We start from the raw sequence: 18,683 nt of genomic DNA on the forward strand, positions 1-18,683 counted from the left end.
ACACCAATTATATGCAAAGTAAGGTAGTCATTAATGAGCACATGTCACCTACATGTCATAGAGGCAGCAATTTTATGGGCTGAACCAATTTTCTATAGTATACACATTATCAATTCACTAGGAACCAGTGCTTTATGAATATTTCTAATCCCAGAGGAGTACTGGTTATGAAGTGCCAATGTGATTGATTCATAGTTAATTGATACACTGCATTTTCCTGAATATTTGTTCATCATGTGTGTAGATGGCAGGTGCTCTTTAAGCAAACAATATACACAGGAGACTTGAGGTCATGTATAGAGGTTAAGGATAAGACAATTATAAATATGACCAAGATGATGTAATAGGACAAAGAAGGTCAGCGATTGGCGATTGTTTTCACTAAATAACATGTCTGTTTTAAATTAATTAAAACCATTGTTGCTGCCATCAGACATAGGGGGTGAAGAACTGACAATCCTTAGCAACATATTACCATAGGAAAAAACTGGATTGCTCATTTTTTCCCTATGGTTGCAGAGGTTGTTAAGGTTACTCAGTTTTTAACGATCAACAATCAGATGAGAGCAATGGTGTGTTTGTGAGGTGCCGTCCTATTTCAAGAATCAGAAAGTTATTCCAGTAAGTTGTAGTACACAGTATAATGATTTGAATTGAGTAAAATCAGTTTCTGGGTTCAATCACTTGCAGACTTTTGAAAGGCAATGGTGTCTCAGACAATGTCAATATGAAACTTAAAAGACATTCTAACCATAGTGTGACAAAATTCAAATGAAAATAGGTAAGCAACTGTAGATCAATGAACTAGTGTGTAATAACTCTGGAAGTGTGCAAAAATATTACTTGGAAGCATAGCCTGTATTGAATATACGCAGGGGGGTAATTAAATTCCAGGCAAAGTCCCGATGGAGTTTCGAATGATGAGACTCCTAAAACATCGTTTATTTATGCTTGTACCTCATAGAAGTAAAGCTCAGCACTGTTTTAGATGCCGTAATACTACCAAGGGACCTTGTGCAGAACTGTATTGCCCCCATAGTGTTTCACATATACCTAAGTTTTTTCCATTTTTTGTGTCCTTTACTAGTGTCACTGCAATATTATATACATCCAGATATATAAATACATCCAACATGTCCAAATGTTAATGGCATTAAACATATTTGAAAACACTGAAATACAAACTATGTTAAAAATAAAACAAAACGTTACAATTAATATATAGTTAATTGGGAGGTCGTTTAAAAGAAACGTGAACTACAAGTATTAGTGTATGTTAACTAGTTCAAGGATCTCTGGAAACATTTGGCTACCTGTAGTGGAGGTCTATACTTTGTAACAATGTATAAAATAGATCAATTGCCCATTTTGAGCATGACATTTAAATTAATAATAATTATCTTGCATAACAATCCCATCACAATTCACTGTACAGGTACTAGTACACTTGTAACGATATTAACATTCCACCAACTCACAAAACCAGCACACAGTAAAGGTCAATAAACACATACACTAATTCCAACTTGTATCTGGATTTTCTTCCCTCAGCTATACAACACATTTAGGAAACTATATCTATAATAGATATTTAAAAATAACACAAGATTTGGAAAATCTTGCACCAGGCAATCTAACACCATGTAAAGATGTATGTTGACTTAATACATTAAGGGCCTGATTCAAGTCCGGATGAATGCCGGTTTCCATAGAGTATCTTGAGTCAATTAGTACGGCGCATGCCCAGAAACCGAAGTTATGCAAATTAATGCAATTGCCCAGAATTTACATCCGCATGCATCTGACACTCACAACACCTTATGACTTCAGAGGTAGAACGTGGACTGGAAGGGGCGGACTAACGCAGGACATGTAAAGTGATGCACCTAATTCATATCCTGTGCTTATAGCGTAAATATGGATGTTTTAAGCCATATCTTTTGCACCTGCTACAAGGCAGAAATAAATGCCGGATGACTGTGATGACCGACACGGCATTGTCTTTGTTTACTACCTCTCATGCATGCGTCTCAGTAGCTAACACAGAACAACTGTATGCATTGAAGATTAATTTATTTAGTTATTTAAAAAATAAAAAAATAAATAAATAGATGAAATTAAGAAATAAATTGCAACTATATGCATTATATTATTTAGTTGCTTTGCCAGTATATTTTATTATAAAATATATATATATATACACACATATATATACACACACACACACACATATATATATATATATATATATATATATATATATATATATATATGTATAATATGCATCTAGTACACAGTGTAAATGCTCCTAAAAAATACTTCAGCCTATGTGTGTTTGGATTTGAATAACGGTGGAACTATGCATATGTTGCATACTCTTTTTAATGCGAAAATTATGCTTTATACGTTATTTAGGTTCTGACTTGAAAGACAGAAAGTGCAATAGTTATCCTAGCTCGGGAATCTAACTTTTCTATAAAAACTTATCATCTAAAGTACAGAGATTTGGATTTGAAAACTACATCCATTGTTACTATTGGTTACAGCACATTTAATTACAGTTATACATTTATTTATTCTTTCATTAACAATTTTTTTATTAAAATTTTTTCCATCATAGCATACAAGCATAACAATACAATTGTAACATGTAAAATAATATGTTGTAAAACATTTGTAACAATATATTGTGTGATATTAATAGCTAAACTGCTCTGTATACATTTAATGTACTTTGCAGAATGGTGTAGTTGTGTAGTATATATGCTAATTCTGCATTCTTGGTGTCACTAAATGATTGATCTACACATCATGTAACCCCATTGCATGTTTGCTCTGTAGTGTTATTTAGAATCTTGTTATAAACACTACAGTCTGATACTATCAGGGGCACAGCACATGGCTTTGCATCTCATTAAAATGAATGGTGTATCAAAGATGACAATCACTTAAATTTTATGGCTATACCTTGACACCTTTCTGTTAACATGACTATGCTGCATTCAATTATTATGATTGTAAATAAATGATAATTTTCTTTTGAGTAAGCCACATAATGTAGAACACAACTGAGTGACCATGGAATGTGTTTGGCGCCAATGAACAGTGACTTCAATTGCAAACATGATTATGACTATGTGGTGATATCTCCACAATGTAAACACATAACAGGATTCATTGAACAAGCCTTGTGAACTATCTAAGGAGTGATCTCAAACTCAAAATCTCGTTATGATGAGAATAATAAAATGAAATGACCAGAAGGCCACATTTAAATCCGAGACTGAATTGCAATGTTCCAAATATAAAATTCATATGGTAAGTATACATCTTTCACAAAATCGTGATGTTATTAATATAGGAAAATAATCATTTTGGTGATAAATTATCATTTTCCCAACAAAGGACTAGTTGCAGTACGGAAAACAGTGTAAAATAAAAAAAGGGAGAGACCTTTTTTCCAGTTAAACAACCTTATTACTCATGTCAGTCTGGTAAACTGTGTGAATAATCTAGGAGTATCTCGATCCACCATAACATAAAGGGGTTGTTAGTAAAATGGACCTGTTGCCCTAGTATACAGCAGTAATGATTTGCTCTTATACATCAGATTGTTACCAATCTAGAAAATCATAGTTTTAAACTACATGCTTAAGCAGATTTACATTATTCACGATAGGCAAAATATATCATAGCTAAATTATTGCAAAAAGCAAGGTACTGTAAAGTGTTACTTAATTCTTCCATAAACCTAAACCATACCTCTTAACTGTCCTGATATTGGTGGGATAGTCCTGCCATCGGCACTTTTGCAGGACTTTGGGAGGCATGTTCCCACTCAATATGGTGAACGGGTGCCGCAGGCCCCAGAGGCGGGTGTCTCTTGTGCCTCACGTAATTTAAGGGGGCTTTTATGGAAGGGGTGTGGAGCTTTGTACTTTGGAAGTGCCAATCAGCATTGCTAAACTATAATGCTCCATCAGCATATTGAGGGCTAAACATTGCTCATCAATTAACTAAACCTGAGGTTGGTAAACTGAAACCCTGCTGTTGTGGAACTGAAAGCCCTATCATTTGTCTGGCAGGACATTATGGCACTTGTATAGCACACACAACAACTGGAGAGCCTTAGGCTGCTATAGCCTGACCTACACTGTTACTGAAGTTAGGTGTGTTGCCACATTTGCTAGAAAACATACTGGCAATCATATTGATGCCTTTGGATCCATTTTTAGCAGATGACATAAGACAGGGTTTAGCATATGACATGCATATTATTTTATTTTATGGCGGTATACCGGTTACTAGAACATCTTTATGTCAACAATCAATAGCTGCTTGTTAATATGCTTCCAGTTTTGTAGTGGTCATGGATAGAACAACCTATAACCAGATCATATGAAGTATGCTGGTGTGTTGGAGACAGTGACCTGTCCAATTGTGTGATTATGTTAATGACGCTAGGGATAGATTTAACTGATACAGTGAAAATATTGTAGGACTGAAATGGGATCCAGCCAGAAACATCAGACTGAGAGTTAGATAGTGGAAAGATCACAGTGTCTAACAGCATATAGTGATGACTGATACAGGAAGATTATGGGGTCAAACACATGAAATTTTAGTTGATACTTTCAACGTCTTTTTATATTATGCTATCATCCTTGAAGAAACACTACAGTAAGAAACAAACAGTCTTGTTTTGTACAACACTTAGTAAATTATCTGTATTTTCCTCATAGGGTTCATTGAGAACAACAAATACACACTAAAGTATACAAGAAAGTTGTAGATTGGCAGTTATGTTATATGTAATTATTAAACAAAAATCTAATTAAATTAAAAAATAATTGTTTTCATGTATATTTTATTGTATGTTTGGCTGCTTTTTGTTTGCTTTCTCTTTTAAGTTCAATACAAGTGTATGGTCAAAATTACATGCTTTTAGGCTAAGGAACCGTCAGGAAATAAATAAGCATGGAGAAATGTAATGGTGATGTAATATACAAAAACAAAAAAATCAGCTAAGCACATGAGGAACAGCAGCTAAATCCTGCTGACAGCTTTTATTTTTCTATGCTGACAGCTGTAATCTTGAAAAATCACTTTCAGAGTTTTGTTAGCCATGTTAACCAACAGTCATCCATGTGACAGTCACTGTGCAAATTCTTGTGACAATGCTACATAACGACTGAATCCAATGTACAAGGCGCAGATGATGGATCTACCTAAAGGGAAGGGTGAATTTATGCAAAATACAAGCAAGTCTGGAACAGTGAGAAGTGAAAAATGCAAGTCTTCAAACAAGGGAAATGTCCCTAAAACAGCTATGTGGTGAGCTGAAAGGAAATGCCAGGTACTGTATAAACCATTGATGGGCAACGTGACCAGGACTGTATGAGCAACCCTCCAACCTTGGCACCAGCACCTCACTCATCTGAAAATCACTCAGACCCCCACCCACTTGCCACAAAATGCTCCCACACGCATTCAGACCCCCACTTGCCATAAAAAGTCCCCGACATGCCCTCAGAACCCACTTGCACTGCAAACAAAGCTCCCCCACCTGACACTGAGACCTCCCAACATGCCATTCAGACATGTTACCAGCTCTTTCCCACATGATCCCCCTGAAGTCCCCCAAATTCCACCCAACCTTCCCCACTTTTCCCCCCATTCACTAACTAATCTAGTAACCTCTAGTAAAAAATACTTACCTTTAGCCCGGAGCCCACAGAGAAAAGGGATTGTGCAGTATACACTGCATCCCCCCCATTTCCTCCGACTGAGCAGAGAAGGTACGTTGAACCTACTCCTGTTCAGTCTTATTCTCAACTTTGCAAGTAAGCTGAGAATAAGTGAGAGCGGGGAACAGAACTAGGGGCCACAGACTAAGTCTTGCCAGGTTGCTGTTAACCACCACTGGTACAAACTATCAACAGAGGCAGCTTCCTGATAGTAGCAAATTTCATGGAGAACCAAAACTGATATAATATATTGGGCCATATTGGACATAGCAATAATGAATATACAATTCTTACATAATAGGAGTGATTCAATTACAAGCGAATAGACCCAGACATTCTTTTACCGTGTTTAATGAAGGGGAGCGCGAGAAAAAGCAATTCAATTTAGAAGTCCTGTGGTAATGATTGATTCACAAATTTTTGCACACCCCTAAATATAAATATACAAAACATGTAATAGGGGACCATAATAGGGTCCCATTCTTATTGTAAACATAAAAAAGGCAGTGGAACAATACAGACCATAAAGGAACAAAACTAAAGCATTTGACTATTTCCTGGGAATTTATAGTATACTATTACAATGCAAACAAACAACAATTAAGTAGAAACCTAACTAATATGTATGCAAAATTACAAGCCTGTTCAGCCATATTAGTATATGTGATCTTGTACTAGCCACATTGTGTCCAAGTTATTTTTAAACTTAATCCACTTAGGGGTAGAAAAGACAATACCGTATATACTCGAGTATAAGTCGACCCGAATATAAGCCGAGGCACCTAATTTTACCACAAAAAACTGGGAAAACTTATTGACTCGAGTATAAGCCTAGAGTGGGAAATTACTTGCTTCTTTTAATAAACTCAGGCTCCCAAAATGGCTCCAAATGTACCAAAAAATCAGCAACCATATTAGTAAGGTGTATATATTGTGTGTGTATATATAGTGTATATAGCATTCACATGGGATAGCAAATGCCACAATTTGGAAAATATTGGAGAGGATATGTTTGTCATTAATAATTACTAGATAAACTGCTCACCCCAGGTACTGCGCCCGTCTCCTACTAGGCTGTCTTTAGTACAGTACACACATCTTGCATCTCTTTCTCATTGACGAGGAGCTCTGGATATGTCCCCCTGTATTTACTATCCTCTGTGCCTGGTAGGGAGGGAGGGATTTTCTTTAGCCCTTAACTTCCACTGCGGAAGATAAGAGCTGAGGGACCGGAGAACAGGCACTCACTCGAGTATAAGCCGAGGGGGGCTTTTTCAGCATAAAAAAATGTGCTGAAAAAGTAGGCTTATACTCGAGTATATACAGTACTTAGAAATTGTATTTAGCAACACAAGTACAGTAATAGACAGAGTAGTATACAAATGTGTTCCCATGTCGGAGTAGTACATTGTTACTAATGTTATTCTAATTCTGCAAGTAACCTCTAAAAAGAGAAGTAGGTTTTTCAACACAAAGTGCAATTCAATAGTGAGCATCCATTACAAGTCTAATAAAAATCCATACAAAATACTTAAACACCCAATGCATTGCAGAACTTCCTGATTATATACCTATTTTGAATCTAAACATTTTTATCGCAAGTAGGTTTCCACTATTCTACAAACTGCATAACAGCAACAATGGTGTTGATATGAGTTATAGTTCTGTTGTTTGTAAGTTTTCAATACACTATTATATACATAGCACCAGCAGCACGGTGGCTAAGTGATTAGCACTTCTGCCTTACAGCACTGGGGTCATGAGTTCAATTCCTGACCAAGCCCTTATCTGTGAGGAGTTTGTATGTTCTCCCCGTGTTTGCGTGGGTTTCCTCCGGGTGCTCTGGTTTCTTCTCACACTCCAAAAGCATACTGGTAGGTTAATTGGCTACCAACAAATTGACCCAAGTCTGTGTGTATGTGTTAGGAAATTTAGACTGTAAGCCCCAATGGGGCAGGGACTGATGTGAGTTCTCTGTACAGCGCTGCGTAATTAGTGGCGCTATATAAATAAATGGTGATGATGATGATAATCTACTGTGGCTTATAATTGGGGACAAACAGTAATAAAACAAGGCTGGGTATTAGCAAAGAGGTAAAGCTTACAATCTATAGGACTGTATACATATATTCTACTATAGGGCACTCCTGGAGGTGAGAAGCATCTCAGCATCTGAGTAGTGATGTTCATTTGCAGAAATGTATAAGACGCACCTTTTTCCAAAAATTTGGGGACTAAAAACTGGGTGCATTTTATACAGTGGTAACGGGGGGATCCAGGGGGAGGACGATTGCAAGGGTGATTGCAGGGGCTTGCTGCCGGCAGCTGCACACCTGGTGCAGGTCCGTTCGGCAGAGGCACACTCTTCCTGCCTGTCTCTGTTTTCCACCATGCATATTTTCAAGTGAATCTGCAAAACTAGGTGCAAATTTATTTTCCAGGCGCAACTCCAAGAAGCGTGAACCAGGTTGATCATGGACTTTCTCGGTAATAATCATTGTAGTTTGAAATTTAAAGCACAACATGAAAAGCAAAAAGTAACATTAAAAAATACAGTAAAATAATAATTTCTTTTACTTTAAACTTTATTCCCAAATAAGATGCTTTTCTAAGATAATTTCATAATTTTTAGAACAAATACAAAAGATGTTGAACATTGGTTACAGGAGTGTTTGAAATGAATTAATGTGTTGAAGAAACCATGCATGACGTGGATATCATCCTTTTATGCACCGATTGGGCTATTTTTGTCTATATTCATCAAAAAAGTAGACAAATAGATAGACGAGAAATAATAATAATAATCTACTTCCAACATATTTTATTTCCAAATCATGCAGAGGCAAATCCTATCTTCCAAAAAACAAGTTAATGCCCTTGAATAATGTCTTATCAGCTGTTCATCAGCTCTTTACATATTTCCCATGTGTCATTTTTCTATGTGATTACAGGTTCCTAAGCATTAACTGTAATAAAATAATACAGATAATAATTGTGTGCACAGTTTACAGTTAATTCTAAATATATCCATTCAATGTCAATGCCAAACTGAATTTAACAACTCTTGTTGCATTACAAATACACAATTTCACACAAGTCCATATCGTTTATCTGAAAACCCTGAGCGACATGATGACTATACAGACAACTGACATCATAACGCCTCACACAAAGCGAGTTTTACTAGAAATCCAGCACATTAAACTATAAGAGGTTTGGGAGTATAGTGAAGGACATATATTGCAGTTAGTTCACATATTTTGTTTTCGACCACTCCATTAAACTCATGGAGGTATATATACTAAACTGCAGGTTTGAAAAAGTGGAGATGTTTCCTAAAGCAACCAATCAGATTCCAGCTGTCCTTTTGTAGAATGTACTGAATAAATGATAACTGGAATCTGATTGGCTGCTATAGGCAACATCTCCACTTCTTCAAACCCACAGTTTAGCAAATATACCCCATGGTATACCTGAAGATGCATCTCACATACACCTTTCCTAGCGTCAATACATTGTAGAGGTGATGAAAGGACATGAATGGCCAAACAATTAGTCATGTTACATTCTGAAACACATCTGAAAGTCACTTAAAATTTGCCATAGGATCAATGGAGGATATTATGAAAAGTGGAGCAAAGAAAAATGGCTTAAGATGTATGAGGTAAACAATGTGGCTGTTTTTACCATTAAATTCTCAAATACATAATTCAATTGTTTGAGAATCCAAACAGTAATACACAGGGGCTGAGTGGGACGTACACCAGTTTGCTCAGTGCATCTCACGTGAAACTCTTCGTATGCCCAGAATATGGGTATAAACATAAACGCCAATGCAGATTTACAGGTTTCTGGCATTAACGCCTACCTGCGTCTGCAGAGGTGGGACGGGGAAGGGCCATACCAATGCAGGCCGAGTACAGTGAGGGCTTGTTTTATGCAAATGTGACTCATGCAGACCTGCAGAAAGATGTCTATTATGCACATGGGTGGAAATATGCAATTTTTCCGTACTCTTTTTTTTTTTTATAGTAATTCACCAACTTTGCATCAGCCCCACAGTGTTCAAATAGGGCTACTGCAAAAACCTGGTAATGCCATTGTAACAGAAAGTCTGTATTATCCATTCTGCATAACAATGACGCCTTTTGCATAAGTTTTACACACTCATGCAAAAATAGATGAAGAGTACACAGAATATAATGGGCCCAAATCCTCAAAATAGACACCAATGGGGAGATTTATTAAAGTCCGGTTTATTGTGCAATTTGCAAACCACCACACTTTTTTCAGATCCAAACTGCTGGTTTGATCATCCTACAGTTTGGAGGGTGAAATCTCAAGCTGCAAGAAGTGTGACAGTTTTCAAACCTCTAAACCGCATTGTTTTACCCGGTGGTTGCCTATGTGGAGTGCCTGGTGAAATGGACTTTGTCTTAACTATCCGTACAGTTGCCACTCTGCCAGGCTCACTTCTCTTGCTTAACTAAAATACATGAAGTTAAAAAAGGACCCACCTCCCTTACGGCAAAAAACACACCAGCCTGCTCAACATCAACCTCTGTCCTTTGGGGGGGTGAAAAAATTAAGAGTTCCCTCACCTAGAGAGTACCGCCCCAATATTGAAGAGCACTGGGCACGTCCTGATACTTCTGGCCATGAGTACATTTGTTCACTAACAGCCCATGATTGTAGAACTTGTAGTGTACTTGTAGTGCCACAATAGTATATGTGGCCTCCAATAAAATTATATATGTCCCACAATAAAATTATTAATGTCTCCGAATAAAATAAAAAAGACTTTCCACAGTAAATACTTGCCTTAAAACTACTTTCTCTCTTGGTCCACCGTAATCCAAATGAGAAGCTTGTAATCTTAAGAGTTAGAAAAAAAAATCCAATTTAGTGAATGGACCACTCCTGAAGAGCACATGCTAAAAAATGATGCTAGCTCCAATGACCCTGGCTAGTAAGTAGCCGGCAGCCAATCAGGAGTGGTCTCTTACACCGCTCAGCAACTCACTGACTGTGATTGCCTGTGACAGCCAATCATAGATGATAACTCTGTCAAAGGCAGAACTCAGCACGTTCAACATTTTATGACGTCTATGGGAAAGACATATCCAAACAAAGATATCACAACAATGACATCTTATAATTTGCATCTGAACCCTCCAGGAGGGTAAAATGGGGTGCATGAGTTTACTATACACTATACTGACACCCGTATCAGATAAATGATTTAATGCTCGCTTCCAAGACTTCTGCCATGCTGCCCCTAATCTTTGGACCTCCCTACCCCATGTCACTTTACTCTCCTCCAATAAGCAGTCTTTTAAATGTTCACTCAAAACTCATCTTTTCAAGCTCACCTATCCTACCATTTCCTAACCATTCTATCCTTCACCTCCTCTTCCTCGCCTGCCATCTCCATCTTTTCCCAGTTGGTCCTACTCTCTCTCACCACCCCTCCCTTTAGAATGTAAGCTCTCGCTGGCAGGATCCTTTCTACCTATAGTCCCACTTTTCTCTACTGTCTGACTCCCTCGTACGTCCTGTCACGTCTTTTGCTCCACTCTGTGTGAGATCCATAGCATTACTCACACTCATCTGTGCTACTTATATTACCTCATCCATTTGTTACTTGCTTCTACATCTGGTGCTAATGAATCTGTTGTATCTTATAAACAAATAAATAATAATAATAATAATGTTACATCTTTAGGTGACATTAGGTAATGGGAGGATTTAGTAGGGCTTTTTAAACAACTGAATGGAGAAAAAACTGTGCAATGTCTTATATAATTGTAACTTGTTAGAGATAGGGTAAAAAGTCTCATTAATCACTTCTAAAATAGCCACATTTATCACAGTATCCTCCTTCTGGTTAAGCAAGTATGGCCAACGGGAAAAAAATATACAGGGTGGTCATCCACAAAATTCTGGAGAATTTATTTTATTGTATTATTAATAATATATCCGAGGTCATTTTTAACAAAAATTTTTTGGCAGCTCAGTTGGCCACACTGAGATCTTGGTGCTCCATAATAGATGACATATAATAAGTTGAGAATAAATTGAGTTGAAGCATCATCAATGAAAATAATAACTTCTCTTTTGCTTTATCATATTGTGAACTCTGTAGTAAGAAACAGTGAGTTTTGTTCAGTGAACTTTGGTTTCTCCTGGGCAGTCTTCCTGTAGCCTACACAGTAGCGAGAGCTGTGATGTATAGAGGACACCAGGCCAGAAGTAAACATAGTGCAGTGTTAAAGCTCAATGTGAAAGGTGATTGGGCAGTTGGAGAGGAAAGTAGACTTTGGAGTCATCTTCCTCTATATCACAGAGCTTTGCTGTCCTCCCGGAGAGGGCATAGTACATAAACAGCAATTTGTAAAAGAATGTACGCTCCTGAGTGAACTGGGTTCTGGGGGAACTGCACTTTTTTGTCAATTACACAGCGCACAAGTAACTATGCATTACTGCAAAAAACAAATAAACTAAGGCTTGGTACACACTACAGAAAGCTTCTCACTATGTGATATAGTTAACAATTTTACTAAAGATTGAAAATAAAAGTCCCGATCAGCATGCTGATTCATGTGTACACACTAAACATGTTTTACAAAATTTACCTTCAGTAGTGTGTTCTTAATCTGTCGTAACCGTTGGCTGAAAAGATCGTGACTCTGCACACTCCATACAGATCTATGGACACTGCCAGTTCTGAGTGGATAGACACTGCAGAATTAGAACGACATCATTCTATCGTTGAATGAGATTTTTAGTTTGGTTCAAAAATCAAATGAAACGATACAATGTGCTTTTGAACGATAATCATTCATCGTTGGAGCATACACACTAATGTGATACCGTGCTGAATGGTCGTTTATCGTGTGATTAGCCCAATAATCGGGTGAAAACCCTGTAGTGTGTACCCAGCCTAATAGACAATGACAGATCCACTTTAAAAAATGTTAAACGTGTAATAAATGTTACTGAAATCAAAATTGTATATTCCTGTTGAAACCTATGCATTAAAAAAATTAGACATGTTATAGAAATGGTGGAAAATCATTGAATACGCTACATGGCCAAAAGCATGTGGACACCCGAAAATCACGTCCATATATGCTTGTTGAACATCTCATTCCAAAACCATTAGCATTAATATGAAGTTGATCCCCCTTTGCAGCTATAGCAGCCTCCATTCTTCTGGGAAGACTTTCCACTAGATTTTGGAACACGACTGCAGGATTCATATCCATTCACCCACAGGAGCATTGGTAAGGTCATGCCTTAATGTTGAACGATAAGGCCTGGCTCGCAGTCACAATTCCAATTCATCCCAAATGTGTTTGAAAGGGGTGTTTGATGGGTTGAGGTCATCGTTCTGTGGAGACCTGTCAAGTTCTTCCACTGCAAACTTGGGGAACCATTTTTTGATGAACCTCGCTTTGTGCACAGGGGTATTGTCATGCTGAAATAGGAAAACGACTTCCCAAACTGTTGCCACAAAGTTGGAAGGAAACAATTCTGTAGAATGTCATTGTGTGCTGTAGCATTAAGATTTCCATTCACTGGAGCAAAGAGTCCAAGACCAACCATGAAAAACAGCCCTAAACCATTATTTATTTTCCACCAAACTTTGCAGTTAACAGTAAGCATTAAGGTAAGAAGAGAACACTTTTTCACTTCTCCAGAGTCCAATAGCGGCGTTATTCACACAACTCCAGTCAATGTTTGCCATTTTGTATGGTGATCTGAGACCTGTGTGCGGCTGTCGTGACCCAGCCATGCAAACCCAATCCATATAGCGCCCAGCAAATAATTCTTGTGCTGATTTTGCTTCAAGGGGCAGTTTGGATCTTGGTAGTGAGTATTGCAGGAGGCAATATTTTACGCACTACGTGCTTTAGCACTTAGCAGTCCCGTTCTATGAGTTTGGCCTAGCACTTCGCGGCTGCTCTGTTTTTGCTCCAAAAAGTTTCCACTACACAATAATAACACTTACAGTTGACTGGGACAACTCTAGATGAGCAGAAATTTCACAAACTGATTTACTGTAAATGTGGCATTCTACCACAGTGCCACATTGAAAGTCACTGTGCTCTTCAGTACAACCAATTATACTGCTGTTTGACTATGGAGATTGCAGTAGGTATGGCTGAAATGGCCATGTAGGGTGTGTTTCCTTGTTTTTTGTTGGCCTATTAGTATTTTAAACCATTTTCCCTCTCTTGAGCATATTTTGACATTTTATTATTCACATCTTTCATCCAAGCTTTCAATTCTTCAAAAATGCACACAACTTGCTGAAAAACATGAAGGTGTGAACAAGCCCTAAAAGTGAACAATTGATATAAATACATAAATGGGAAATTGGCCCTATAGTGGTGGGCTGAGGGTAAACTGAGGAGACAAAAACATATATCCCCTTCAATCTCCTCCTCTGATGTTAGCATTTGCTAACAAGAGCTTCCCACAGGGATTCAACATTAAGATGTGGGCCTGCTGTGGGTCTTTTGGCAGTTTGCACCTTTTGAGAAAATTCAGGCCACGTGGAACCGTCTAACTCGGAACACTGGAGGTGCTTACAGGCAAGGCACTTTTTGGGCAAAGATGATTTCTGTAAAGAAGCAAGCAGAGAGCTGATTTAATTTATCCCACATAATGTCTATTATTTTCAAACGTCTTATAGAGAATACTTTCAGCTCACTTCGGAAGTAATTGAGGGATTGGGAGAGGGACTTGGGGGGGGGGGTGGGTCTAGTTAAGCATCACAAATGCACCAAGATTTTACAAACCAATTATGTATTTTCTGTGAGTATGGCAGTAGAAGATAAGTTTAAAGTGTTATCTAGGAGGTCAGGTAACCAAGATCTCCTGCTAAAATATATACGGGGGTTCATCTGTTGGAGATGCAGCATATTGATCAGGACTCCTTTCCATATTTGGTGGGAGTGTTGAAACATTTGCCCATTCTCGAAAGGAGTGATCTCCACGTCCAGAGAGATTACGGGGAGACTTAAAAGAACGCAGCAAGGGTGGAAATGTTCTTCTCACTCAACACAGAACAAGTGCTTTGCCAGACTTGAAGATTATATGAACATGGAAGATATTATGTCATCAATTGATAGATTTGTGGATTTTTGTGCAATTTGGTGCAGATGGCTAGCGTTTAAAGACTATGCAAATACTTGATAATATGTAATGGTTAGACCCTGGATTAGGAGGTAATAGATGGTACGGGAACAGATTACAAGAGAATAAAGATGTAGGCCCCTTGATGAAGGCTATGGCCCATATGTAGCTATTATAAGGATTGGACCCTGTGGTTACCCTCAATTCCTTTCCATATGCCTCTGTCCTACCCCATTCACACTGTTCTCGCCTTCTTTATTATGTTAATAAAGAGTTTACATGGTTATTTCATTAGGCCCAACTAATGAGGTAGGTCAACAATGTGTTGTTAAGTTCCTTGGTCGGTACTCACAACAGAATTTGGGATAGCAAGGAAACATTACTTCTTCACTCTTGAAGATGTTTTGTGACACTCATTTCAACTATGTTATATGTGATATATTTGGAAAATGTTAACCATTAGATGAAGTTTTGTTTACTCACAACCATTCTACTCTTTTTTGAAAGATTGCATGAAAAAAGGGATTACTAACCACAATTTCAACAATTCTACTTGTACCCAACCAAAGTCTGCAATTTTACAGGAGTCATCAGATAAATTTCAGTATAGTTTATGTATATCCCCCATTGTGAGACCAGACTGTACAGGTCATACTTCTATCACATCACCATGTGTCTCAGCACAGGAAATACAAGATGCCCTCTGCCATCTGATGCTATGCCAGGGCCTCTGTCTGCATTCTGCATCAGTTTATATTTCCAACCCTTAAACAGACTGTCTCTCTGTCATAGCCACTACAGACTTGCTACACCAGAGGCTATGTTCTACACATACCAAGTTGTGCACTTGTCACACTAGAGCAGTAAAGCAAAGTAAATACATACAACTTTTCTTCCACAACCTTCTGTATAGTAGAAGGGTTATTTGTAGTAGTTCTCCTCTAACTGTTGGTCCGCAAGTGACCTGTACATGACAAAAATCTAGTAATATTGTCACTGCAACCCATTTAAATTACATGCAATTCAATGGATGAAATTAAATTACAGATAAGCCACAGCAATTGAGTAGCTTATATGCAACATAATTTAGACCTGCAGTATATTGGCACAAATGATCAATGACTTTTACCAGTTAGTAAATCTAATATATAAGCTCCATGGTGCCAGTAGAATTCAAGAGAAAAGCAATCTTCAGTGCAGAGGAAGCAACACGGTAAAACAAAAGTGGATCTGTTTCAGTGGACACTTCTGCTTCTACAAATATACTCTACAAACATTTAGTATGCATTATTACAACTTCATGTTCTATCTTGCAATTTTTCCGAAGAGTGAACCACTTTCACAAGTCTTTTCTTCAATGCAGCCAAGGTCTTAGCCATAGTGGTAACAGTCTAATTAGTTGAAAAGACATGTTCCTGTTCTGTGATATCCAGGGACACGCCCCCTCATAGCACAGAACACAGCATGCCGTAACACACTAAAAGGCATGCCCATGTCATATCTAGTCACATCTTGGCTGCAATAAAAGTGTAACTTTGCACAATATAGATAGATGCATAAACCAGCAGGTATATTCCTTCCTACAAGTGATCCCACGATTGTTTTTTGGCTAATTCCATTGACTCAAAGTAACCCTTCAGAACTAAATTTCTCATTTATTTCCCTTTAAAAGGATGTTAAATGACGGAGTTAAACATACAAATGGGGTAAGGAGAAGGTGCAAAGCTGGTAAGCAATTTCACAGGATGGAATACACTATTTGGGAAAGAAAGTGATAGTTACCTACGTTATGAACGAGAGCATCTGTAATGGAGCGTGGAGAATAAAACAGCCAATGAGACAAAGCATGACAGATGAAGAGACAAACAAGCAACAATATACTCAAATACACCAGACATTCAATTATATCCAGCCCACATAAATCATAGCAATACCATATGCAACACAATACATTTAAAAAAAAATAAAAAATCATATACTTACAAAAATGTAAACTAAACCGCCGGTTACAAAATACACGAAATGCAAACATAAGAAGCAAAACAAGCAACACATACATCCTCAAAATCAAGAGAATTTGGTTTGGAATATATAATAATAGTGTATGAGCTGTGGGGAAAATATGAGAACTTAAATCAAATACAGAGGAAATGCTATCATTGAGTAGTTTTTAATGTTCTGCGCATCTTCTAGACAAAAAGCCCCACAAAACATAAAATTCAGAGCTAGAGGACTACTGAAGCAAATGAGTGGATAATCTGTACTATATGCACCTAATAAATACATATAAAATATATTTAAATGTGGAAACCTCAAATATGTGAAGCTTATGTGTACACACCTTATGGCCAAGAGTGTCTGCTAAGCATGCTCATAAAAGGCAGTGAAAATATAGCTCAAGTCCCAAACAGAAAGTTTTACAATCTACACACCAATGTTTGAGAGGTGGTAGGCAGCTTGTCTTGTGGTGAACCTAACTCATTGCAGGGCAGCTTCTATTAAACACACACCTTAGGAGACTGGAACAGGTCAGGCTTCTGCCATACACACATCATAGGCGGTGGGGGAGAGACATCTGTAATACATACACCTCAGATGCGGGGGGCTTCTGTGATATACACACACCTCAGCAGCGAGGGACCCTGTGATACACATACCTCAAAGGAGAGGGGATGTGGTTTCTGTAATACACACACTGAATATCTCTGTGTCTCTGTCATATCATCTCTCTAACATATATTGTAAGGCATGCAGTTTGTACCATAACTCTGGTTTATTACAACAGTCCTAGCGTCCATCTTGATTTGGGTATATCTGGTTCTCTACGTTATGTTACTGTACATGCACGATTTAAAATTTAAAACTGTAAAGCTGTAGATTCCTCTTGTACCTGGCTAGTGTATTTGTGTGTCAACCCTATGCATGCATCTGAGTGAGCTTACTACAGTTCTTGTTTATGTAGTTGTATGCATCAAATTCACGACCACTTTTATATGTATGTTGGCTTAGCTGTATATCATGGCTTCCCTAAACTGCAAAATGTTTGAGTCTCACACTCACCCTTCACTCTCTCCCCTCTGTTGAGTTGGATTTCTCCAGGTCCTTGTGGTTCGTATGACTTCACTGCTATGAACGTTCTCCCAGGGACAGCGCTGTACAGTTTTCTTTTGGGCCCCCGAGGGCCGGTGCTCCTCATATCCAGGGGCCCGGGGCTGTAAACAAACACATAGGTGATGGTGCTGAGTGGATGTGGGCGTGCCATGTGGGAGGCCAGTAGCTCACAACTTCCCCACAGTCTCACTGACATCTCAACTTTGAGGGGGGTGGTGGCCCTTGATGCTTGCTGTGGGCCCACAAACCACCATGCTGGGCCTTAGACACTCCCCCCAATTCATCCTGTTCCTAAAACCTCTTGTCAAGCCTTGCTCTCTTGCACCAGAATTCCCCACACCTTAATGAGGGCTACTTTGTACTCTACTTGTCCTTAAATCACCTTTCTCCCTCCCTCCTGACCACAAAATAAAAAGCAAAGATCAAAAAAAGAAAATGAGAGCAAGAAAGACACAAGGTAAGCAGGGTTGTTTGAGATAAGGTTGGATGAAGGTGAAATTGAAAAAGGAACAAAAAAGGGATACAGAAGAGCAGATAAACAGAGATAGTGTGAGTCAGAATGATGGAGAGTAAGAATCCAGAGGAGAGAGGAAAGGGTAGAAGAGCAGGATGATGAGAGGAAGATGAAGAGATAAATGAAGATACAGAGAGACAAGCAGGATGGGAAAACAAGGAGATGGA

General features: G+C 38.2%; 1 protein-coding gene across 8 annotated transcripts in view; it reads right to left on the reverse strand.

Moving 5' to 3' along the window:
• The window catches only part of SHANK3 (SH3 and multiple ankyrin repeat domains 3), a 275,347-nt gene that overhangs the window by 73,713 nt on the left and 182,951 nt on the right, over positions 1 to 18,683 (reverse strand). For 6 of the 8 annotated variants that reach the window (XM_075208458.1, XM_075208456.1, XM_075208459.1 and 3 more), the window contains exons 13-14: positions 17,952 to 18,103; positions 16,674 to 16,694 (exon numbers count right to left, since the gene is read on the reverse strand). In XM_075208458.1, coding sequence (XP_075064559.1) covers positions 16,674 to 16,694; positions 17,952 to 18,103 — 173 coding nt within the window. The remainder of the gene's footprint in view (positions 1 to 16,673; positions 16,695 to 17,951; positions 18,104 to 18,683) is intronic. The other 2 variants (XM_075208460.1, XM_075208457.1) reach the window with 1 other exon arrangement.

The sequence above is a fragment of the Mixophyes fleayi genome, chromosome 4 (assembly GCF_038048845.1).
Source record: "Mixophyes fleayi isolate aMixFle1 chromosome 4, aMixFle1.hap1, whole genome shotgun sequence".
Classification (NCBI taxonomy): domain Eukaryota; kingdom Metazoa; phylum Chordata; class Amphibia; order Anura; family Limnodynastidae; genus Mixophyes; species Mixophyes fleayi.